Here is a 26,860-nt window from a genome sequence, read left to right on the forward strand (position 1 = left end):
TTCAAGCAAGAACAAAAGCATGGCAATACATCACATAAAAACATTTATCATGAAACATGCGTAAGCTAAGAAAGTAACAGTGGAATATCTATAATGAAACTATACATACACTATACATATAAACTATACATATTTACTACTATGCTATACATATGTACTATGGCGTGCTATGACTATATACAATACAATTATAGTGCTGTCTACTAAGGCTGTACCCTAGACCTTATTTTAGGACTCGAACTTCTGCAGAAATGTTCGAGTGAACATTCGGACCATTTGTTTCTAATTAATTTAAAAAATAAACGTCTCGATCAGAGCGTCTGAGTTTCTGTAGCAGTTTTCGGAAGGGCGGGGGAGCAGTCGGTTTGGGGGGGTTCCCGACGGCTGCGCGTCGCTTCCTCCTCTGACAGAGGGGAAGCGAGTAAGCGACGCCGTCAGAAGCCCCCTCACTCAGGAAGGCTCCCTCACTCTCAGACACACAACGTGTGTTGTTAATTGCGACAATAACATACAGCGTACCGGTATGTAAGAGGAATATAAACACAAGACCGTGGCGCAAAACTTAATATTTACCCTGCTCTAATGCAACAAAAGTGTGTTCTTCCACACTCACAAGAAGTGGGCACAGGGAAAAAGCAGATCTTCCGTGACCGTTTTGCTTAATAATGATCAGAGTTCACTCCTTTTTGCTATCATGCTAGAGAGCATAATGCTAATATATTATGGCTGCTAGTAAGAAAAGCGATCATGCTGGCGTGTGTGTGTGTGTGTGTGTGTGTGTGTGTGTGTGTGTGTGTGTGTGTGTGTGTGTGTGTGTGTGTGTGTGTGTGTGTGTGTGTGTGTGTGTGTGTGTGTGTGTGTGTGTGTGTGTGTGTGTGAGAGAGAGACGCGCGTCAGTCTCCAATCACCAAATTAACGTGCACAGCAGAACAAAAAGGGGAGATTTCTTTAAAAAATCATAACTTCTGACAGGAATGCACTAGAAACTTACTTTTTTTTACATGTTCATATCGCATTCCCGCCGAGATATATTTTCAAGTTAATAAAAAATAAAAAATAATAATAATAATTATATTTTTTTTAAATAAAAATGATATTAAAAAAACGAATGGTTCAAGCCCATTAATTAAGATTCGAGTGCCAACCCTAACGAGCGAACATTCGAACCTTGAATGTTTGGGGACAGCCTTACTGTCTACATAACATGCTATAAGTCTGTGTCAAATGCTATAAATAAATGGTTAAAAAGTGTGTGTGCGTTCGTGTAATCTTGACAGGTTTCCTGAAGACCAGAGATGAGTCAGTGTGAGGAGAGAGAGGAGGAGGGAGCTGACAAACATCTCATCCACAGAGCAGAGATGAGACGCCGTGAGGAGAGAGAGGAGGAGGGAGCTGACAAACATCTCATCCACAGACCAGAGTCTCCACATACAGAGTATGTTTATCTGCTATACACTCCTTGGACTTAGTGTGTCAGAAACAGCTTTCCATAAAGCAATTATACATTTTGAACTCACAAAAGTGACTACTGGCCAGTATCAGCGCGTCTTTTCCGGTACTTCTGTTTTTAATAATGAAATAAATTACGTTAATTCACATATTGTACACATATTGAATAAATGGTCTTCTTCGTTTCTATGCTTCCAGAAGTCTGTACCACAGAGCAGGGTCTCCAACTCCCAGCCTTCTGTCTATGAAGAGTGACGTGTCTAAAGGAGAACCTCCTGACTTCAGTAATGAACCTGGACCTCCACACACACAGTATGTCAATCCTCCTGTTCAATATACACACTATGGACCTCATTCACAACAGCGTTTACGCTCATATCGTGAGCGGAGCGTGAGCATACGGGCATTTACGAGGATTCCCACGTTGCGTTGGTCGTAAACTCCGCTCAGTTCCACGTCAGCTCAGAGGGTAGTGTACTCATATATTTATTCAGAAGGCTTTAGTCTTCATGCTGAATCAATTCATAGTTGCCAGACCCATATAAAATATGTAGGCATGTGTCCCCAACATTGGTCAGCACATATGTTTTTTTAAAGCCGAGTATCACGCATGGCTTGCGCTTGTATGCCTACAGTATATGCATGCATTCTAGAGGCATTGGTCAAGTTAGCCTGCAGAAACTGCCCCGCAGCCGAAGCCCCACACCTTTTGATTTATTAGGATATTTCTAGCATGCGGCTCACTCTCAGCAGCCTTCTACTCGCAGTGCAACGCGTTGTGAGCTTGTAGATCTACTCGCAGTGCAACGCGTTGTGAGCTTGTAGATCTACTCGCAGTGCAACGCGCTGTGAGCTTGTAGATCTACTCGCAGTGCAACGCGTTGTGAGCTTGTAGATCTACTCGCAGTGCAACGCGTTGTGAGCTTGTAGATCTACTCGCAGTGCAACGCGTTGTGAGCTTGTAGATCGGCTATCAGTGCAACGCGTTGTGAGCTTGTAGATCGGCTATCAGTGCAACGCGTTGTGAGCTTGTAGATCGGCTATCAGTGCAACGCGTTGTGAGCTTGTAGATCTACTCGCAGTGCAACGCGTTGTGAGCTTGTAGATCGGCTATCAGTGGAACGCGTTGTGAGCTTGTAGATCGGCTATAGAGCGCCGCAGTCCCTCCCCTTTCAGAAAGACGATTGGCCCAGGAAATGAAAACCCAATGCATTTTCCCATCAGCACTTCTTTTTTAATTTATTTAAAGACGGTTACGCCGCGGACAAAGCCAACTCGGATCGTGACAAATCATGACAATGAACACAATGTTTTGGGCCGATCAAATCATTAGAAAGAAGAAAAGAAAGTCAGGAGACAAGACTATTTGTTTTGTTTTTCGTCTTATAAATTATTTGATCGGCCCAAAACATTGTGTTCATTGTCATGATTTGTCACGATCCGAGTTGGCTTTGTCCGCGGCGTAACCGTTTTTAAATAAATTAAATAAGAAGTGCTGATGGGAAAATGCATTGGGTTTTCATTTCCTGGGCCACTCGTTTTTCTGAAAGGGGGAGGGACTGCGGCGTTCTATTGCGGACTCGCGCTGCATGTTAGAAAACAAACTCACAGTTATAATAAGAACATGCACTTATCTGCACTGTACAAATCCAACGTTGTTTAGTGTAGTAATGCCTGCAGTATAGGCCTATTTACATTGTTTTGTTACGGAGCGCCTCTGAGTCAGTTATGACTGTCGGTAGAGATGGGCAAAATACATTGAAAATGTATTTTGATACAAAATACAAATACTGGGTCAAAAATGTATCTAAATACAAAATACAAATACTGGTCTGAGAAATGTATTTGAGATACAAATACGTATTTTGTATTTTGAAAATACATGAAAATACATTTTCATGAACATGTGTATAATGATAAGTAAATTCATAATTGATTGCCAAATATTAAATGAATGACCTGTCAGAATGTCTAATACATTGAAGATTATTAAGAAGAACTTGAAGATATGAGCCTTGTGAGGTTAGTCTCCAACAACTGAAGGCCCGCACTACTCTGCCTCTCATTTGTGGTTCAATTTGAGTGGGTAAGCTTTGATTGATTGATTGATTGATTGATTGATTGATTGATTGAAATATGTATTAACAGTTTGCAGAATTACAGTACATTTCAAGCAAAAAATCTATACAAAGACTGTTAACTGTGAGTGGACGACCCAATTAAGCATTACACTTGTTTACAACAGGGTCCACCGCATGTTCAATTCATCAAAACATTTAGAGACGTACAAATAGACACTTCTATATAGTTAAAGAACAGAACAGGAATTCATCATAAAGGAAGCAAAAAGGGAAAAGAAACATATACAGTGAGGGAAAAAATAAAGGGGGGGTGGTCGGGGGGGGGGGGGATTCAGATTTTCCGGGGGCCAGTTTCAAATTGCAGCCATCCGTAGGTGCCCTTTGAGAGCGGTTCTGAAGGAGTCAAGGGATTCATATGTCTTAATGACTGTTGGTAGGGCGTTCCACATTTTGGTGGCATAGGAGCGAAAATAATTTAGTCCCTTGTTTGTGCCGAATCTGGGTTGTACATGGTTTGTTGCACTCCCTCTGGTGTTGTGGGTGTGGACTTTGTTTACATTAAGGAAGTATTTAGACAGGTACATGGGTATCTTGGTGGTGTATCGAATCTTGTGGACCAGACCCATTGCAAGATGCTGTACTCTGTCGTCGACCCTAAGCCATCTCAGCCTGTCAAAGTGGGCAGGGGTGAGGTGGGTTCGGGGGGTGAGGCAAAGTAGGAGCCTGACCAGTTTGTTTTGGGAGGTCTGGAGCCTTGTTTTAAGGGCCTTTGAGGTGCTGTGGTACCAAGAGGTGCATGCATAGTGATAAAATGGCCACCAACGTAATCAAAAAAGTCAATCAAAGAACAAGATTCCTTTACAGGATCTCCTCACTGGTCAACAAAATCACCTTGAAGACCTTAACAGGAGCCCTCGTACAAGGTTTATTTGACTATGCATGCACCTCTTGGTACCACAGCACCTCAAAGGCCCTTAAAACAAGGCTCCAGACCTCCCAAAACAAACTGGTCAGGCTCCTACTTGGCCTCACCCCCCTCACCCCGTGACCCCTGCCCACTTTGACAGGCTGGGATGGCTTAGGGTCGACGACAGAGTGCAGCATCTTGCAATGGGTCTGGTCCACAAGATTCGATACACCACCAAGATACCCATGTACCTGTCTAAATACTTCCTTAATGTAAACGAAGTCCACACCCACAACACCAGAGGGAGTGCAACAAACCATGTACAACCCAGATCCGGCACAAACAAGGGACTAAATTATTTTCACTCCTATGCCACCAAAATGTGGAACGCCCTACCAACAGTCATTAAGACATGTGAATCCCTTGACTCCTTCAAAACCGCTCTCAAAGGGCACCTACGGACGGCTGCAATGCGAAACTGGCCCCCATAAAATCTGAATCCCCCCCACCCCCCCCCCCTTTTTTCCCCTCACTGTATATGTATCTTTTCCCTTTTTGCTTCCTTTATGATGAATTCCTGTTCTGTTCTTTAACTATATAGAAGTGTCTATTTGTACGTCTCTAAATGTTTTGATGAATTGAACATGGTGGACCCTGTTGTAAACAAGTGTAATGATTAATTGGGTCGTCTACTCATAGTTAACAGTCTTTGTATTGAGTTTGTGATTGAAATGTACTGTAATTCTGCAAACTGTTAATAAATATTTCAATCAATCAATCTGATTGATTAATCAGAAGGCGGAATAGAAGTGACATCACACATTGTGTTGTGTTGTGTGTATGGGTGCGTGTGTTTTGACAGTTTAAACCTGAGGCAGTGTAAATGTTTAACATGTCCATTTGAGAATAAAATTACATTAAAACAAAAAAAGTATTTTATGTATTTGAAATACAGAAAATACTCAATCTGAAAGTATTTAGATACAAAATACATATAATTTCTTCCATCCCAACGAAATACAAATTACAAAATACAAAAAAGTATTTCAAATACATGTATTTCAAATACTGCCCGTGTGTGTGTGTGTGTGTGTGTGTGTGTGTGTGTGTGTGTGTGTGTGTGTGTGTGTGTGTGTGTGTGTGTGTGTGTGTGTGTGTGTGTGTGTGTGTGTGTGTGTGTGTGTGTGTGTGTGTGTGTGTGTGTGTGTGTGTGTGTGTGTGTGTGTGTGTGTGTGTGTGTGTGTGTGTGTGTGTGTGTGTGGACGCACGCACGCACGCACGCACGCACGCACAAACCCTACCGCTGAACCAAGTCCAATCTGGGTGAAATTCACATGGTAAAATGTATATAACGGCGCGTCATTCGGCCAGTCATAGTTTTAAGCCAGCTCACCTTAATTTAATTTAATTTAATAATACCTTAATATAATATGGGCAACTGTAGCTGTGTAGGCTGTAGGCTACTACATTGATCTCATCATGAGATCAATCAGGTTTGGTGCCAACTAAAGCCAAATGTCCCGCGGATCATTTTAATATGAGGACATCATGAAATGAACCTGCACTTATACATCTGACAAAGAGGATTTCATGATTCTGAATCCATTCCAAGCATTAGTTTTGCATGAAAAACACTCCTTGGACTTAGTGTGTCAGAAACAGCTTTCCATAACGCAATTATACATTTTGAACTCACAAAGTGACTACTGGCCAATATCAGCGCGTCTTTTCCGGTACTTCTGTTTTTATTAATAATGAAATAAAAAATGACGCTCCTTACGTTAATTCACATATTGTACACATATTGAATAAATGGTCTTCTTCGTTTCTATGATTCCAGAAGTCTGTACCACAGAGCAGGGTCTCCAACTCCCAGCCTTCTGTCTATGAAGAGTGACGTGTCTAAAGGAGAACCTCCTAACTTCAGTAATGAACCTGGACCTCCACACACACAGTATGTCAACCCTCCTGTTCAATATACACACTATGGACCTCATTTATCAACCGTGCGTACGCCAAAATATGGGTGCACGCCGAAATTACCGACATTTTGGGCATTTACCATTTCCGGCAAAGCTTGAAATTGAACTTGAGTAGGACAAAAAGTCACGTCTGGTCGGGAGCTGTCGTACGCTTTGTCCTCGGCTGTTTTTCTGTCGTACACAAGCGGAGCAGCATTGTCTGAACTGCTGACACGCTGTCACAGGCATCTAAACATATGTTTGACCTGCTGACACGCTGTCACAGGCATCTAAACATATGTTTGAACTGCTGACACGCTGTCACAGGCATCTAAACATATGTTTTCACTCCTAAAATGTTAATATAAAACGGTATGTGTATATACATGTAAAAAAAAGAAAAAGAGAGATTTCCAGTATAATCGCGCAATTAAAAACAATATAACATGTTTACAATGTATTAGTTTGTGCTTAATCAAACAGTGCTAACAGTGCTTTACTGGCCTTGTTATGCGAGCGCACTTGTGAGATGATTTGGGAGTGATGCGGCATCACTGTGATATTATAAAAAAAGGCATAAATGAACTGCACGCCTTTATTTCCAAGTGACAATGACAAGCATACAGCTTGCCTATTTGCAATTGTAGCAGGCTATAGGCGTAAGGGGCTTAATCATTCACCATTTAAATAAGTGCTTTGACAGTTCAGATAAAAGCGAGATCATTTTTGGGGGTCGGGAGGACGGGACCGCGGCGTGCGTCGCCAACACATACCAGCACACATGCAAGCGGCAAGCCTTCATCCATATGTTTATGATTCATTCATCAATGATCAAATCACTACATAAACGTTGATTATGACTGCCTTGATGACATGATAGCCTATCTCTCATGCAGGCATCACTGAGTCACCCACAGGACTCGCCGTGCACTGCACACGAATGGGTAAAATTAATATAGTCCAGCCTACAAACAAATTCCATTCATGGCGATGCGATGTCGATGTGTCATGTAGGTGCGTGCGTGTGTGGACATGACCGCAAGGCAAGCGAAATGAGAGGGAAACAGACAGGGTAGGCCTACAACTTTATTTAATTCATGCAGGTGTTCGTTCTTTATTTAACAAGACACCAGTTAGTTGGGCTTGCAAGTTGCGTGTGCGTCTGTGTGTGTGTGTGTGTGTGTGAGTGTGTGTGTGAGAGAGGGGGGTGAGGCGGGCAGCAAGGCACGGGAACCATGTGACCATGGTTTCCACAGGTCGTATTGCATGTGTTCATGTCGCAAAAACGAGGACGAGGCTTGATTTCATAGGGCGTGCCAGATAGATTTCAGCCGTCACATTTATTAACGAAATCAGAACGAAATTAAGGAAGGATCAGCTGTTTGAGATCACTTTATAAATGCTGTGGCGACGTGGGTTTACTACGAAACCTGCACTCGAATCTGTGGCAGATTTTACACTCAATTGATAAATGAGGGTCTATGTCCACACTAGGGGGTCTATGTCCACACTAGGGGTCAAATTAGGGGGTTTTCATGATTCTGAATCCATTCCAAGCATTAGTTTTGCATGAAAAACACTCCTTGGACTTAGTGTGTCAGAAACGGCTTTCCATAACGCAATTATACATTTTGAACTCACAAAAGTGACTACTGGCCAATATCCGCGCGTCTTTTCCGGTACTTCTGTTTTTATTAATAATGAAATAAAAAATGACACTCCTTACGTTCATTCACATATTGTACACATATTGAATAAATGGTCTTCTTCGTTTCTATGATTCCAGAAGTCTGTACCACAGAGCAGGGTCTCCAACTCCCAGCCTTCTGTCTATGAAGAGTGACGTGTCTAAAGGAGAACCTCCTGACTTCAGTAATGAACCTGGACCTCCACACACACAGTATGTCAATCCTCCTGTTCAATATACACACTATGGACCTCATTCACAACAGCAGAAAGTTGACATTTTATATAACTTATATAACTGAAATAGCTGTGGTCAATGTTTACAGCTGAATGTTTAGGTTTAACTTTATAAGCTTTTTGTTTGTTTTCAACTAAGAATAATCACGTTTGAGTAGAACTTCCTAGACTATGAAATTGCCAAGCCTGATTAGGGTTGGGATTCGGAACCGGGTCCATTTCAGACCCGGTTCCGACATTGCGGATCCGGAGCCGGTTCCATCGTTTTTTTATTAACGGTTCCCCAAACGGATCTCATCAGTTGTCATTTAGCTCCGCTGTGTCTGTGCCTGCATGCAAGCAGAGCCTGGGGTGACGTCACCCCACCTACATGAGTGAGTGGGGTCGGGGAGGATACGCCCACTGTTCTGTGCATTCAGCGACCGCTGTGGAGCGAGTGGGACAGTATGTCGCGTCGCCAAAATGTGGTTAACAGAGAGGGAAATGACTGAGGCTGAGCAGTGAGCATGCAAAGTGCAATAAATGCGAGAGTTGCTAGCAAAGGTTGTTGCAACTTGTACCACGTGAACATAGAGGAAACATCTCAAAATCAATATGCCTACACATCGCGTTTGAGAGCCATGCGGAAAGCCGTGCCTGCTCTAGTGCTCTCCCCGCAGATCCACCACAGCCAGCGGGGGACGATCTGATGCAAGGCTGGTTTACTTTCCCCAGGCTAGTAACGTAATGGAAAATAAAAACTACTAACGTGCTTTTAATTTGGCTCTAAATTAATTGCGTGGCTGTTGAGAGCCCAGCGTTTAGGTGCATATACCGCCATAGATTGATTACTTTATAAACAATTTGCAGAAAAAAAGCACAGGAACGTAGCCTACAGTTCAATACAAGGTCTGTTATAATCCAAGAAAGCACTATGGCTTGTTTCCATTAGGGTAAGGGGTCCTTCATATTAAATTAATTTAAACATTAAAGACAACATTTGTCACTACAACAATATCATTATTGTGTACTGTAAATTTAATATACAGTACAAATTGCAATATACAGTACAAATTGCAACAATGATATTGTTGTGGTGCCTAGCTGCTACTGGTGGTGGTGGTGAAGTTTAAATAATAGTGCCACCTCATAATTGTAAAGTGCATTTTCAATAATTTAATTAATTAATTTGTGTTTATTATGTACTTGGTTAGGTTAGTTATAATATAAGCATAATCTATGTCAGAAAAACGGGGAAAAAAATAATATTAGGATCCGTTAAGGGAACCGTTAGGAACCGGAACCGTTAAGAGGGATCCGGGAAGGATCCGGAACCGTTAAAATCCTAACGAATCCCAACCCTAAGCCTGATATGATTGTCTATAAATCCTGTTGATCCTCTCTTTGTAACAGGGTTGATCATCACAGAGCAGTCTCTCCTGTACCCAGCTGTGTCTCCATGAAGAGTGACTCGTCCATGCATGGACTTATTGACTTCAAAGATGGACACCACTCTACTGATCAAAGGTTGAAACATGAACTCCATCTGGTGTCTGAATTGTGTACTCCAAGTCAAATCAAATCAAACTTTATTTCTAAAGCATCTATCTGAGCAGATCTAATGGGGAGGGGCAGACATGGATTAATGTGTTCACGTTTTATAGTGCCGGTGAGAAGGCGGGCAGCTGTGTTCTGCACTAGCTGTAAACGCCTGAGTGACGCCTGGTCGATGCCAATATACAAAGAGTTGCAATAATCTATTCTTGATGAAATCAAAGCATGGATAACCATCTCCAGCTGTTTTTAGGGGAGGTAGGATTTGACCGTGGCGATGATTGGAAGAAGAGAGTTTTAACGACGGAGCTGATTTGTTTATTAAGTTTAAAATATTTATCAAAAATAAAACCAAGAGGGGGGACAGTGGCACAGTCGGTAGTGTTGTCACCTCACAGCTAGAAGGTCCTGGGTTCGATTCCCCCTATATAAAAAATAGAAGACCACATTAGCCTAATGAATGGCATCAGGGTGTTTGAAAGTCGGCCAGTCATATCATATTTTTAAGCCAGCTCACCTCCACTCGCGCTTGTTCACAAACATGACGGACAGACAGACAGAATTTATAATAATGTATATTGATATTGATCACATGGATGCCACACACAGAATAGTTTAACTCACTGGATAAACTCACTGGATTATAATTTCTTCAGACAAGAGGATCCCAGGCCTACGAGGTAGGCCTATAATTATTCACTTATGAATGTATAGGCTACTGTTCTTTATCGCGCAGTGTCGAGGGCCCATGCCCCCCTCCCTCTCTCTCTCTCTCTCTCTAGCTCTCTCTCAAAAGATGACTTTTGCATTGACAATTTGACATATATCCGATATTTTAAATATCGGATATGTTTTACCTGTGCAAAGGTGTGAGTGAGCACTGAGCACCCGCCTTGGTCCCGAACTTAATTAAATAAATTATAATTATATTGCTTCAGCGGAGCACGCACCGTTGTAAGCTTGGAAATATTTTAATTTCCTTTGGTGTCCTTTGATGGATTGATGTCAGTTTGTACATATATAGTAGCCTACAGTGGTAATACAATGGTGCAAAAACGACATAACATAAAAGCCTGTCCTGCTCCTACATGTGTAGAATTATTAAATGAATAGAGTGCGGGCTATATTCATAGCAGTGACCACGGCTGTGATTTCTTTCCAGCAATCATTTTTATTTTAGGCCTAATTTGTGTAGCTGCTACGTCTGCAAAGCCTTTTTTTGACAGACGGATCTCAAACTGCTTTCTGCTGAGTCATGCTTGAAGCCTTTTATGGTGCGATATGGGGCGTGGATCAATGCAGATGAGGTTGTCGGGTGCTTTTCCGATCACTTTGCACCAGCTGAATTCAGTATGACATACACCTGCGATACGCCAGCGCACCTGTGGTACACACCACTCTCTGAATAACACGTCATCTCAACTTAGCTTGATCGGACGGATAAATACGATATCTGTTTCCGCCACCGTTACACTCTGACGCATTTCGTTTTTGAAGAATCAGGCCCAGTAACACTATACAATATACACTAACATATTGTATAGTGCCGGTGAGAAGGCGGGCAGCTGTGTTCTGCACTAGCTGTAAACGCCTGAGTGACGCCTGGTCGATGCCAATATACAAAGAGTTGCAATAATCTATTCTTGATTAAATCAAAGCATGGATAACCATCTCCAGCTGTTTTTAGGGGAGGTAGGATTTGACCGTGGCGATGATTGGAAGAAGAGAGTTTTAACGACGGAGCTGATTTGTTTATTAAGTTTAAAATCTTTATCAAAAATAAAACCAAGAGGGGACAGTGGCACAGTCGGTAGTGTAGTTGCCTCACAGCTAGAAGGTCCTGGGTTCGATTCCCGCTGTGGGTGCTGGGGGTGTGTTCTCTCCTCTGCGTCATTAGAGCCCATACCCGAGGCGGGGTTGGCGAAAGGGCCTTTCTGTGTGGAGTTTGTATGTTCTCCCCGTTTCCCCTAGGGTAGGTACGCTCACATGTTCTCCCCGTGTCCCCTAGGGTAGGTACCCTCACATGTTCTCCCCGTGTCCCCTAGGGTAGGTACCCTCACATGTTCTCCCCGTGTCCCCTAGGGTAGGTACCCTCACATGTTCTCCCCGTGTCCCCTAGGGTAGGTACCCTCACATGTTCTCCCCGTTTCCCCTAGGGTAGGTACCCTCACATGTTCTCCCCGTGTCCCCTAGGGTAGGTACCCTCACATGTTCTCCCCGTGTCCCCTAGGGTAGGTACCCTCACATGTTCTCCCCGTGTCCCCTAGGGTAGGTACCCTCACAAAAACATGCAGTAATCCTGGTTCGGAATGTGTTAAGGAGATAACTGTTACAATTGCTCAATTCAACAGACCCATTCAGGATTCTAAAAACACCTTCTCAATCCTGACCTACGTTTTAAGTGTTTAGAGAGGCACTTGTCTTTATCTCCTTGGGCAAATCATTCCATTGCACCGTTTGTACTAAACGGAATACAAGCTACTGTTATGCTGATTAATGTCTGATATTTACTTAGTATTATTTCTAGTAGTATTATTCACTGTCTCTGTTGTTTATGTATTGTTATTTCTGTCTGTATGATTCCAGAAGTGTCCACCACAGAGCAGAGTCTCCAACTCCCAGCCTTCTGTCTGTGAAGAGTGACAAGTCTAAAAATGATCCTCCGCACTTCAGTAATGAACCTGGACCTCCTGATTCACAGTATGTCAACCCTCCTATAAATATATACAACACTATAACACTGTAACACTATACAATATACACCATAACACTATACAATATACACTATAACATATTTTATAGTGCCAGTGAGAAGGCGGGCAGCTGTGTTCTGCACTAGCTGTAAACGCCTGAGTGACGCCTGGTCGATGCCAATATACAAAGAGTTGCAATAATCTATTCTTGATGAAATCAAAGCATGGATAACCATCTCCAGCTGTTTTTAGGGGAGGTAGGATTTGACCGTGGCGATGATTGGAAGAAGAGAGTTTTAACGACGGAGCTGATTTGTTTATTAAGTTTCAAATCTTTATCAAAAATAAAACCAAGAGAGGGGACAGTGGCACAGCCGGTAGTGTTGTCGCCTCACAGCTAGAAGGTCCTGGGTTCGATTCCCGCTGTGGGTGCTGGGGGCGTGTTCTCTCTGTGTCATTAGAGCCCATACCCGAGGCGGGGTTGGCGAAAGGGCCTTTCTGTGTGGAGTTTGTATGTTCTCCCCGTGTCCCCTAGGGTGGGTACGCTCACATGTTCTCCCCGTGTCCCCTAGGGTAGGTACCCTCACATGTTCCCCCCGTGTCCCCTAGGGTAGGTACCCTCACATGTTCTCCCCGTGTCCCCTAGGGTATAGGTACCCTCACATGTTCTCCCCGTGTCCCCTAGGGTATAGGTACCCTCACATGTTCTCCCCGTGTCCCCTAGGGTATAGGTACCCTCACATGTTCTCCCCGTGTCCCCTAGGGTAGGTACCCTCACATGTTCTCCCTGTGTCCCCTAGGGTAGGTACCCTCACGTGTTCTCCCCGTGTCCCCTAGGGTAGGTACCCTCACAAAAACAAGCAATAATCCTGTTTGTAATGTGTTAAGGAGATAACTGTTACAATTGCTCAATTCAACAGACCCATTCAGGATTCAAAAAATGCCTTCTCAATCCTGACCTAAGTTTTAAGTGTTTAGAGAGGCACTTGTCTCTCTAAACTCCTCTCTCCTTGGGCAAATCATTCCATTGCACCGTTTGTAGGGATGTTAGGGGGTAACCAGATCGTTTTTAGTAATAGTACAACATAAACATTACAGAGACTGTAGTTGTCACTGTACAATACTTTAAAACAGTTGTCATGTTGCACACATGCCTAAAATTGCTGTTATTTGCGCCGCCCAGCTTGTCACACTCCAGGCTGCATTAACAGCGCTGCTCGGGCGCTGTTTTCTGCCCCCTCAATGTCCCAAAGTTCTCCCCACACTGGCACGGCTTACGGCTATCAAGTTAGCCATGTGCTTTCCATGTTTGAGGGGTTTCTCGTCAGCGAAAAGTCAACAAACCACACGGTGACATGCATGCTGATCGTCCTTAATAATTAAAAAAGGCTTAGCCCATGATGCGTCCAGTGGCTTCATAGTTAGGCTATAGGCTGCTCAGATCTGGACTGGACTTATTTATGTTTTGGAATAGAACCGGCGGACCTCTGTACTGTAGACGCGCAGATGCATGCATGCAGATGCGATGCGTTGTTTATTGATGATTAAGCCTACAACAATTTATTTATATTGTTAAATGTTGCTTTAACAACATTTAGTTTGTCTTTTAAAAAGGAGCATAAATAAATGTATACCATTCATCTACCAACTTTAATTATGTAGCCTATACTATGCATATTACATTTGGGGTAGCCTATTAAAAAAATTAATTAAAAAAATCAACAACCGTTAATTAACCGGATAATGCCATCGGCTACCCGGCTGGAAAATTAACCGTTAGATACATATGTATCTATATGTATATATTCTATTGTCTTCATCTATATGTATCTATATGTATATATTCTATTGTCTTCATCTATATGTATATATTCTATTGTCTTCATCTATATGTATATATTCTATTGTCTTCATCTCCACAGAGAGACATTCAGAAACACACCTGGACAGAAGACATTCAGTCGAACCACACCTGGACACAGTAAGACTGGACACATTTTACACTAACATTTTATTTCAATGAATGAAATGTTTAAATAGCAGCAGACTCATCAGATTAAATATACTCGTGGTATTCCTGTCTCAATGTCCAAATACTGATGATAAACACATACATTTAGACTAAAATGTTATTTATTTTAGCCAATTTTCTAAAATAAAAATCTTTTACAAATTAAGATTTTCTGGAGGATATATATTATACATAGTTGTTTTAATTACATGGTATGTTCAATGTAAAGTTGTAAATGAAGCATAATGTTTAACATGTATTAATTGTCTCCTCATATCAGATGTCCGTCTGCCGGAGTATGTAAAGGTCTATAAGGTCACTGTGGACGGTCTTGATCATGTGGCATACGTCACTGAAGAGTCCTCCTCCCTCTCCGACATCTACACAGACCTCCACCTATCAGTGGGAGGGAGTGAAGGGGTTAATCAGCAACATGAGGTGTGGCAGCTTGAGACCGCCTCCAGCATGAAGACCATCTATGACGTCATAATCAAGTGCCGTGCCATCTTTAAGACCCTCCTCCCTGGCAGAGACACGCCCAGCGGCAGAGTTCTGACCATTGGCATCGCTGGCATCGGGAAGACATTCTCCGTGCGTAAGTTCGCTCTGGACTGGGCGAGAGGTTTGGAGAACCAAGACATCAATCTCCTGGTTCTCTTCGCATTCCGGGAGCTGAACTTGGTCCGAGATGAGCAGCACAGTCTTCTCTCACTGATCCATGTTTTCCATCCAACGTTAGAGAAGCTCACAGCAGAGCAGCTCGCTGCCTGGAAAGTTGGCTTCATCTTCGATGGTCTCGATGAAAGCAGGTTTCCGCTGAAATTCCAGAACATTGACGTCGATTCCCACGCCTTCGACAACAATGACGTCGTCTCTGATGTCACGGTGACATCATCGGTGGGCCTGCTGCTGACGAACCTCATCAAGAGGAATCTGCTCCCCTCGGCTCTCCTCTGGATAACCACCAGACCTGCAGCAGCCTATCAGATCCCTCCTGAATGCGTTGACATGGTGACAGAAATACGAGGGTTCACAGACCCCCAGAAGGAGGAGTTCTTCAGGAAGATGTTCAGTGATGATAGGAAGCTGGCCAGCACCATCATCTCACACGTGAAGACATCAAAGAGCATCCACATCATGTGTCACATCCCAGTCTTCTGTTGGATGACCGCTACCGTTGTGGAGGACCTGGTGAAGACAGGCAAGACAGGACAGCTGCCCAAGAGCCTGACCGGGATGTTCAGCCAGTTCATATCGATCATGATAAAAAGGATGATGACGAAGTATGGCGAGACTGACAGGGATGTTCTTCTGATGCTGTGCCTGCTGGCGTTTGAACATCTGAAGAAAGGCAGCATCACGTTCTACCAAGAAGACCTGGAAGAGTGTGGTCTCGATGTGAACCACGCCGCGCTGTACTCGGGAGTGTGCACAGAGATCTTCAAAGAAGAGACCGTTCGATCTCAGAGGAAGATCTACAGCTTTGTTCATCTGAGCATCCAGGAGTTCCTGGCTGCAGTCTACCTGATGCACTGTTTCACACAGAAGAACATGGAGGTACTGAAGACATTCCTGGGAGGAGGAGGAGGAGGAGGAGGAGGAGGAGGAGGAGGAGGAGGAGGAGGAGGAGGAGGAGGAGGAGGAGGAGGAGGAGGAGGAGGAGGAGGAGGAGGAGGAGGAGGAGGAGGAGGAGGAGGAGGAGGAGGAGGAGGAGGAGGAGGAGGAGGAGGAGGAGGAGGAGGAGGAGGAGGAGGAGGAGGAGGAGGCGTCTTCCTGCAGAGAGCCATGGAAGGAGGAGAAGGAGAAGAAGAAGACACACAGAAGAACATGAAGGTACTGAAGACATTCCTGGGAGATGATGTCAGTTCCTTGGAGGACTTCCTGCAGAGAGCCTTTCAAGAATATGAGAGTATGAATGAAGAAATGACCCTGGACGACTTCCTGCAGAGAGCCTTTCAAAAAGCCCTGAAGAGTAAGAATGGCCACCTGGACCTCTTTGTCCGCTTCCTTCATGGCCTCTCGCTGGAGTCCAACCAGAGTCTGTTAGGAGGCCTGCTGGGTCACACAGAGAACAGTCCAGAGAGCATCCAGAGAGTCATCAACAACCTGAAGGAGATGAAAATGGAAGATCAGAGTCTCTCTCCTGACAGATTCATCAACATCTTCCACTGTCTGATGGAGATGAACGACCTCTCAGTACATCAGGAGATCCAACAGTACCTGAAGTCAGCGGACAGATCAAAGACATGACTGTCTGAGAGCCAGTGTTCAGCTCTGGCGTTCATACTGCTGACGGCAGACGAGCTTCTGGAGGAGTTTGACCTGCACCAATACCAATACACACCAGGATGGGGGAAATCCAGACTACTCCCAGCTGTGAGGAACAGCAGAAAGGCTCGGTTAGTAGTCATGTGGATAGAAAACCTGTTAGAATCAATCTACCATCACACCTAATTACTATAGTAATAATCGGGTCTCAAAGTGTGTGTGTGTGTGTGTGTGTGTGTGTGTGTGTGTGTGTGTGTGTGTGTGTGTGTGTGTGTGTGTGTAATATTTATACAGCATCTTTGCCTAAATGGAACTGACTGACACGCACAGAGAACAAAGTAAAAAGAATAAATAAGATAACATTCATAGATCAATCAATGCAAGTTACACACTGTATTATTAAATCATTTTGGGCGGGAACCCCTTTTGGTGTTTTAACCCATTTTGGGCGGGAACCCCTTTTGGTGTCAGCATCATGTCATGCTTTAGCTATTGAAAAATAGCAGATCTACAAGCTCATAGCGCGCCACCGAGTGGCGCGCTACGAGCTTGTAGGTCTGCTATTTTTGAAAACTGTCAGGATTTAGAAGACATTTTTAGAATCTGATCTCAGGTCAAAATGCGTTAAAGAACCACCACTCTTCTGTGCGTTAGAATCTGATCTCAGGTCAGAATGGGTTAAACATCATGTTATGCTTTAGCTATTGAAAAATAGCAGATCTACAAGCTCATAGCGCGCCACTCGGTGGCGCGCTATGAGCGTGTAGGTCTGCTATTTTAGTCGAAGAACGACTGACATAGAAACAGCTTTTTCAGAAAACTGTCAGGATGTAGAAGACATTTTTAGAATCTGATCTCAGGTCAGAATGGGTTAATACAGATTATCTGTCTTTCACTTTGATGTTTTCTGGTTCCCTGTTCTTATATGACCTGTCAATATCCGACCAACTAGACTGTTCTTATATGACCTGTTCTTATCTGACCAACTAGACTGTTCTTATATGACCTGTCAATATCTGACCAACTAGACTGTTCTTATATGACCTGTCAATATCTGACCAACTAGACTGTTCTTATATGACCTGTCAATATCTGACCAACTAGACTGTTCTTATCTGACCTGTCAATATCTGACCAACTAGACTGTTCTTATATGACCTGTCAATATCTGACCAACTAGACATTGGTACATTTACATTACACTTTATAGTTAATTTCATTGAACATTAATTTGATCTAATCTGTGTTGATGATCACTGATTTTACATCATCTACATTTACAGACTTGTTGGCTGTCGACTCCAAAGGGCAGAATATGAGATTGTGGCTTCAGCTCTCAGCTCTAATCCTTCACATCTAAGAGAATTGGACATCAGTTATAATGACATAACGGATCCATCCATGGACCTGCTCACTGCTGCATTGAAGAGTCCAAACTGTCATCTGGAGATACTGAGGTCACATTATTATTTACATTAGTTCTGTTTTATTATTTATAGTTTGATTCTTAAAACATTCTGAACGGGAACCCATTTTGGTGTTGGCATCATGTTATGCTTTAGCTATTGAAAAATAGCAGATCTACAAGCTCATAGCGCGCCACCGAGTGGCGCGCTACGAGCTTGTAGGTCTGCTATTTTTGAAAAATCAAAGAACGACTGACATTTTTAGAATCTGATCTCAGGTCAGAATGGGTTAATCAGACCAGTGTGTGTCCAGTGGAAACCTCGTATGAATCTGATCTCAGGTCAGAATGGGTTAATAATAAGAGTGTTAATAAAGTTGACATCATGGTATCCCACTGATTAGAATAATAATATGGTCAGAGTTTGTGTTGTCTAGTTCACACTCTCACATCACAATGCTACGGTACAGTAACTACAATATGTGATCCATCATGGCTGCTAGGGGATTATCATTATCAATGCTACGGTACAGTAACTACAATATTTGATCCATCATGGCTGCTAGGCGATTATCATTATGTGAACTAATGGGGTACAGTGATTACAGTATGTAGTCATGTTGGCTCACACACACGCACACACAGTTCATATGTTGGAAGATTAAGATTATGATGATTTACTTCACATTATCCCTGCCTGCCTTCTCTTTCCATCTCTTGGCGTCTTTACTCCAAAACTGTGATATTCAGTCCAGATATTTCATGTGTAATTACAGACTTGCTGGCTGTACCTTCACACAGACAGGATTTGAAGTTCTGCTCTCAGCTCTCAGCTCTAATCTTCTCCATCTGAAAGAATTGGACCTCAGTTTCATCTGCCTGCAGGAATCACAACTGCTCCAGCTCTCTGCGTTACTGAAGAGTCCACAGTGTGGACTGCAGATCCTGGGGTAAAGAATGTGTGTTCTCTCTGTGTGGATCTCTACGTGAACATCAACACAGCACTTTGTTAAATGTGTATTTCTCTGCAGGTTGTCAGGCTGTGGAGTCACAGAGGAAGGCTGTTCTTCTCTGGCTTCAGCTGTGACCTCCAACCCCTCCTCCCAGCTGAAACAGCTGGACTTGAACTTCAGCCACTTAGGAGACTCTGCTCTGAAGACGCTGTCTGCTGCCCTGGAGACTGTCAAGTGAGTAGACTTGTGTAGAGCGGCCGTCAAAGGTTCCAGGTTAAATTCCCGGGTCCTCCTGGCTGCTACATGTCGAAGTGTCCTTGAGCAAGACTCTCTGAACCCCTAACAGCTCACGATGAGCATGCATGTTTTCCTCTGCCATCGGTGGGTGAATGTGAACTACATTGTAATGTAAAGCACTTTATAAATGCAGTTTACCATATTATCATATCATATTACCATATGATCATGTTCATTCTAGCAGAGATTTAATATACAGTAGATAGTGTCTATGTTCCATGGTTCTATAACATAGATTAATATACAGTAGATAGTGTCTATGTTCCATGGTTCTATAACATAGATTAATATACAGTAGATAGTGTCTGTGTTCCATGGTTCTATAACATAGATTAATATACAGTAGATAGTGTCTATGTTCCATGGTTCTATAACATAGATTAATATACAGTAGATAGTGTCTATGTTCCATGGTTCTATAACATAGATTAATATACAGTAGATAGTGTCTATGTTCTATGGTTCTATAACATAGATTAATATACAGTAGATAGTGTCTGTGTTCCATGGTTCTATAACATAGATTAATATACAGTAGATAGTGTCTATGTTCTATGGTTCTATAACATAGATTAATATACAGTAGATAGTGTCTATGTTCCATGGTTATATAACATAGATTAATATACAGTAGATAGTGTCTGTGTTCCATGGTTCTATAACATAGATTAATATACAGTAGATAGTGTCTGTGTTCCATGGTTCTATAACATAGATTAATATACAGTAGATAGTGTCTATGTTCCATGGTTATATAACATAGATTAATATACAGTAGATAGTGTCTATGTTCCATGGTTCTATAACATAGATTAATATACAGTAGATAGTGTCTATGTTCCATGGTTCTATAACATAGATTAATATACAGTAGATAGTGTCTGTGTTCCATGGTTCTATAACATAGATTAATATACAGTAGATAGTGTATATGTTCCATGGTTCTATAACATAGATTAATATACAGTAGATAGTGACTATGTCCCATGGTTCTATAACATAGATTAATATACAGTAGATAGTGTCTATGTTCCATGGTTCTATAACATAGATTAATATACAGTAGATAGTGTCTGTGTTCCATGGTTCTATAACATAGATTAATATACAGTAGATAGTGTATATGTTTCATGGTTATATATAACATAGATGGGGGGCCAACTGGTGGCCCGGGGGCCACATGCAGCCCCCACCATCACTTAAAGCGGCCCGCAGGTATATATATCCGAACATTGATATATTATTGTTTTGATGTCTATTTTTTATGTCCAATGTATTTGTATTTGGTTCATAAAGTTAAATGCATTTGAAATTAAATTAATATTACTTTTCAGTATTCCAATTAAAAAATAGCAAAAGAATAATTCAGGATTTCAGTTCAAATAATAGCAAAAATAGCAGATCCACAAGCTCAAAAGGCGTCACATTGCGGCGTGTTGTGAGCTTGTAGATTGGCTGTTTTTGCTACGACAGTAGTGTGCAATGTAATGTGTAATATGTGTCCCTCTGGGGTGAGGGTGGAAATATAGCACAACTCTGACTAGGGAGATAGGTGGGTTATTGTTTTTAATTAATGTAGAATGTAATTAGATGTAATTACTTACCTCTGTCATCTGTGTATGAATGTGTGTTTGACTGGGTGAATGTTTCTACATCCTGTCTGTCTGTCTGCCTGTCTGTCTGTCTGTCTGTCTGGCTGTCTGTCTGTCTGTCTGTCTGTCTGTCTGTCTGTCTGTCTGTCTGTCTGTCTGTCTGTCTGTCTGTCTGTCTGCCTGTCTGTCTGTCTGTCTGTCTGTCTGGCTGTCTGTCTGTCTGTCTGTCTGTCTGTCTGTCTGTCTGTCTGTCTGTCTGTTCCAGGGGGTCCTTGGGGGGTTCCAGGGGTCTTCTACATCCTGACAGTTTTCTGAAAAAGCTATGTTTCTATGTCAGTCGTTCTTCAATTTTTCAAAAATAGCAGACCTACAAGCTCATAGATCTTCTATTTTTCAATGGCTAAAGCATAACATAGTGCTAACACCAAAAGGGGTTCCCGTTCAGAATGGGTTGAACACTTTATCCATATTTTATACGTTGGCTATCTTTTTTGTAATAGTTAGTTATAGTATTTTAAACCAAAAAGGCTCTTTCACACACTTATGCCGCAGTGTGCCAGTGATCACCCTCCTTATTTGTGCCAATGTTGGCACTGGTGCCTAAGGTTGCCTATAGACAATTGTAACCCAATTTGGGGGCGGGAACCCCTTTTGGTGTTTGAAGCATTATGTTACACTTTAGCTTTTGAAAAATAGCAGATCTACAAGCTCATAGCGTGGCACTCGGTGAGCTTGTAGGTCTGCTATTTTTGAAAAATCATGAAAGTGTGGCACAAATCTTTGAATATATATTCTTTCAGAGCGAACATTTTTAACTCAAATCTTTGCTTCTGGGGGGAGGGGTCCCTGGAACAACATATTTTCAGATGGGGGTCCGCGGCCAGTTACATATATTTTTTGGGGTCCTTGACATGAAATATTGAACACATAGCGTTTAACCCTGTGAGAACCACTGATACAGAAACAGGTATTTCAGAAAACTGTCAGAATTTAGAAGACATTTTTTAAATTTCGACGTCAGGCCTAAATGGGTTAAAATAAATTACAAGCTCCGTTGTAACCAAATGGACCCAAAACAATCTCAGATTGAAAGGTGCAATAGACCACTAGATGTTGCTCTCTGAACACCTCTGTTTCATGAGGGTTCTTGCTTGACTCACATCTGTTCTGTAGGGCAGCAATATTATGCAGTTTGCAACGCTGCAATATGGTAGCCTGGCCAGTGTTCATTTTGACAGCTAATTCCAATTTAGTCTTTTGAATAACACACGCTTTAGTTTTAGTCCTATTTTACTCATCTGAAATGGTCTAGTCTTAGTCTAGTCTTAGTGTTAGTCAATAAACCTGGTGGCAGCTTCCTCCAAGCGTTCCTTTAGGGGGGAAAGTACAAAGTTATAACATTAATATACAGTATAGTCGGTGTCTGTGTTCCATGGTTCTATTTCTAACATTTTGAATGTACAGTGATTGATACAGACAGTGATTTACAGTGAGTGTTATGACGTTCACCATGATATACTAGAATGATAAACAGCATCTGAATCTAAACAGTGTTCTAAATGACATCATAGTCTAAAGACATGAGGATAGAAGTATTGATATATTTAACATGTCTATAATCTATCTATAGAGATGATAGAAGTATCAGTGTGTAACAATCGCCCTCTTCACAGCAAGGCAAATGATTCACTAAGGAATAAATCAGCAGGATGGTGGGGTTTACTCTGAACACTTTATGTAGGAAGTTGTAATTGAGGAAATCACAGGTAAACAGTACACTTCACAATGACGTCTCTCCCTGTCTCTTTCCCTACTAAATGAAATAAACAAACAAGAAAACAAACTCAAACCAACAGTCAATAATTACATTCAAACCCCCCTCCCGCCCCAAACCAGTCCCAAAGTCAGCGGAACGCAACTGCGCTTCGAATTAAACAAATAATAAAAACCGCGTCCGACCTCCTCTTCCAACGAGTGATGTTTGGACAGAGTCTGTGGGAGAATGATGACAAAATGTGTTTAGTAAATATTTGGTGGGACTAAAACAGGCCGATGTGAGACATTAAGCAGCAGGTTTTGACTTGATTCATTGTTGTTCTACTTCCTACAGTGTGAATCATGGAGGAGAACGCTGGACTAAACCTCAACGCTGTGAACCTCAACTCCTTACAACACGTGAGTCTGTCTGTCTGTCTGTCTGTCTGTCTGTCTGTCTGTCTGTCTGTCTGTCTGTCTGTCTGTCTGTCTGTCTGTCTGTCTGTCTGTCTGTCTGTTCCAGGGGGTCCGTGGGGGGTACCAGGGGGTCCGTGGGGGGTACCAGGGGGTCCGTGGACGGTTCCAGGGGTCCGTGGAGGGTTCCAGGGGTCCGTGGGGGTTCCAGGGGTCCGTGGGGGGTTCCAGGGGTCCGTGGGGGGTTCCAGGGGTCCGTGGGGGGTTCCAGGGGTCCGTGGAGGGTACCAGGGGTCCGTGGGGGGTTCCAGGGGTCCGTGGGGGGTTCCAGGGGTCCGTGGAGGGTACCAGGGGTCCGTGGGGGGTTCCAGGGGTCCGTGGGGGGTTCCAGGGCTCTTTGGGGGGTTCCAGGGGTCCGTGGGGGGTTCCAGGGGTCCGTGGGGGGTTCCAGGGGTCCGTGGGGGGTTCCAGGGGTCCGTGGGGGGTTCCAGGGGTCTTTGGGGGGTTCCAGGGGTCCGTGGAGGGTTCCAGGGGGTCCGTGGGGGGTACCAGGGGTCCGTGGAGGGTTCCAGGGGTCCGTGGAGGGTTCCAGGGGTCCGTGGGGGGTTCCAGGGGTCCGTGGGGGGTTCCAGGGGTCCGTGGAGGGTTCCAGGGGTCCGTGGAGGGTAACAGGGGTCCGTGGGGGGTTCCAGGGGTCCGTGGGGGGTTCCAGGGGTCCGAGGGGGGTTCCAGGGGTCCGTGAGGGGTTCCAGGGGTCTTTGGGGGGTTCCAGGGGTCCGTGGAGGGTTCCAGGGGGTCCGTGGGGGGTTCCAGGGGCCAGTGGGGGGTTCCAGGGGTCTTTGGGGGGTTCCAGGGGTCCGTGGAGGGTTCCAGGGGTCCGTGGGGGGTTCCAGGGGTCCGTGGGGGGTTCCAGGGGTCCGTGGGGGGTTCCAGGGGTCCGTGGGGGGTTCCAGGGGTCTTTGGGGGGTTCCAGGGGTCCGTGGGGGGTTCCAGGGGGTCCGTGGGGGGTTCCAGGGGGTCCTTGGAGGGTTCCAGGGGGTCCGTGGGGGGTTCCAGGGGGTCCGTGGGGGGTTCCAGGGCTCTTTGGGGGGTTCCAGGGGTCCGTGGGGGGTTCCAGGGGTCTTTGGGGGGTTCCAGGGGTCCGTGGAGGGTTCCAGGGGGTCCGTGGGGGGTTCCAGGGGTCCGTGGGGGGTTCCAGGGGTCCGTGGGGGGTTCCAGGGGTCCGTGGGGGGTTCCAGGGGGTCCGTGGGGGGTTCCAGGGGGTCCGTGGGGGGTTCCAGGGGTCTTTGGGGGGTTCCAGGGGTCCGTGGAGGGTTCCAGGGGGTCCGTGGGGGGTTCCAGGGGTCCGTGGGGGGTTCCAGGGGGTCCGTGGGGGGTTCCAGGGGTCCGTGGAGGGTTCCAGGGGGTCCGTGGGGGGTTCCAGGGGTCCGTGGGGGGTTCCAGGGGTCTTTGACATCCTGACAGTTTTCTGAAAAAGCTATGTTTCTATGTCAGTCGTTCTTCGATTTTTCAAAAATAGCAGATCTACAATCTGCAAACCAAGTGGCGCGCTACGAGCTTGTAGATCTTCTATTTTTCAATGGCTAAAGCATAACATGATGCTAACACCAAAAGGGGTTCCCGCCCAAAATGGGTTAAACACAAAAAATAGCAGATCTACAAGCTCACAGCGCATCACTGCGTGCCGCGCTTTGAGCTTGTACATCTGATACATTGTGTGTGTGTGTGTGTGTGTGTGTGTGTTGTGCGCGATGATACGTGCACGTGCGGTCGTGCTCCGTGCACGTATCATTCAGTGAAGGATGTATTTAATGTGTACTGTGTTGTTTTCTCATCAGATTTCCAGCGTCTCACTCTGGACACAAACACAGCAAACTGTGACCTCTCTCTGTCTGAGAACAACAGGAAGGTGACCCATCAGGATGGTCAGAGTCATTCATATCCTGACCATCCTGACAGGTTTGATAGACGGGCTCAGGTTCTGAGTTCAGAGAGTCTAGATGAACGCTGCTACAGTGAGGTACAGTTCAGTGGAGAGGTTTGGATAGGAGTGACTGACGGAGACATCAGTAGGAAAGGAGACGGTCTGGACGGTGGGCTTGGAGGGAATGAACGGTCCTGGTGTCTGTGCTGTGCTGATGGTCAGTGTGGTGACGTTTACATTGTCATACACAATAGTAAGCAGACTATCCTTCCTATCGAACCCTCTGGCTCCAACAGAGTAGCCGTGTATCTGGACCGTCCCGCTGGGACTCTGTCCTTCTACAGAGTGTTAGAGGACACTCTGACTCACCTGTACACCGTCCAGACCGCCTTCACTCAACCGCTCTACGCTGGGTTTGGGTTGTACGCTGACTCCTCTGTGTCTCTGTGTGAGGACAGACAGGCTGTGAGGACAGACAGACAGGCTGTGAGGACAGACAGGCTGTGAGGACAGACAGACAGGCTGTGAGGACGGACAGACAGGCTGTGAGGACAGACAGACAGGCTGTGAGGACAGACAGACAGGCTGTGAGGACGGACAGACAGGCTGTGAGGACAGACAGACAGGCTGTGAGGACGGACAGACAGGCTGTGAGGACAGACAGGCTGTGAGGACGGACAGACAGGCTGTGAGGACAGACAGACAGGCTGTGAGGACAGACAGACAGGCTGTGAGGACAGACAGACAGGCTGTGAGGACAGACAGGCTGTGAGGACAGACAGACAGGCTGTGAGGACAGACAGACAGGCTGTGAGGACAGACAGACAGGCTGTGAGGACAGACAGACAGGCTGTGAGGACAGACAGACAGGCTGTGAGGACAGACAGACAGTGTGTTGTATCATAATGTAATAATCAGGAACAGGTGTGGTGGGGGGGGGGGGTGTTTACATAATATGTTTTGGTTTCCATGGAGTCACGGTTAGGGTCATCTGGGGGTCACCGTTAGGGTCATCTGGGGTCACCGTTAGGGTCATCTGGGGTCACCATTAGGGTCATCTGGGGTCGTTGAAATGTAAAAGTAGCACAGTGGTTCTCAACCTGTGGGTCGAGACCCTCTTATTTTCTTAAGATTTGTTTTTGGCTTTTCTATTGTATTCTATTCTATTCTATAACAATCATATACCTCAAGGAAACATGCACGCACGCGCGCACACACACACACACACACACACACACACACACACACACACACACACACACACACACACACACACACACAGTGTGATGTGCATTGGGTCCAGATGGTTCAAATGGAACCAAATGGACCGCGACGGGGCACGGCACCTCCAATAAACATCCACCCAATCCACTTCTCTCCACCTGAGTCGTGCCCTGAGAGACAAAGACTTTGAGAAGCTGTCCAGTGTTCTCCAGTGTGTCGCAGCGTGAGCTTGTAGATCGGCTATTTGGTGTAAAAACAGTCATTACGTCATGTGTGTAAATGACCTAGATATCCCCCCCCAATGACCTGTTTGACCAGTGACATGTCAATATCATTATAGTCGGTAGATGTTTTGTTTTGACTGTTTTTGACTATGTCCAAAATGTCAATTTCCTTCAATTCACTCAAGAACATTGAGCAAGGATTTCTATCAACCATTCCCCCCACATGTTCACCACCTGATCCTCTGT

At 44.5% G+C, this 26,860-nt stretch overlaps 2 protein-coding genes across 2 annotated transcripts in view; both read left to right on the forward strand.

Moving 5' to 3' along the window:
* The window catches only part of LOC310860836 (uncharacterized protein), a gene marked incomplete at its 5' end in the record, with an annotated part of 140,345 nt that extends 113,718 nt beyond the window's left edge, over positions 1-26,627 (forward strand). The window contains 6 exons of the mRNA XM_083768026.1: positions 18,110-18,283; positions 19,008-19,181; positions 19,263-19,418; positions 23,184-23,248; positions 25,081-25,666; positions 25,915-26,627. Coding sequence (XP_083624152.1) covers positions 18,110-18,283; positions 19,008-19,181; positions 19,263-19,418; positions 23,184-23,248; positions 25,081-25,666; positions 25,915-25,921 — 1,162 coding nt within the window. The 3' untranslated portion in view covers positions 25,922-26,627. The remainder of the gene's footprint in view (positions 1-18,109; positions 18,284-19,007; positions 19,182-19,262; positions 19,419-23,183; positions 23,249-25,080; positions 25,667-25,914) is intronic.
* Positions 1,296-16,202, forward strand: LOC310860348 (NACHT, LRR and PYD domains-containing protein 3-like; the record flags this gene model as incomplete). The annotated part of the gene is made up of 7 exons (XM_083767207.1): positions 1,296-1,435; positions 1,648-1,761; positions 6,278-6,391; positions 8,185-8,298; positions 12,441-12,554; positions 14,470-14,528; positions 14,839-16,202. Coding segments are annotated over 7 exons (2,019 nt in total), but the record flags the coding sequence as incomplete, so codon positions are not given.
* Positions 26,628-26,860: the final 233 nt, after the last annotated feature.

This window comes from Protomyctophum parallelum (genome assembly GCF_964188405.1).
Source record: "Protomyctophum parallelum genome assembly, chromosome: 6".
In the NCBI taxonomy this organism is placed as follows: domain Eukaryota; kingdom Metazoa; phylum Chordata; class Actinopteri; order Myctophiformes; family Myctophidae; genus Protomyctophum; species Protomyctophum parallelum.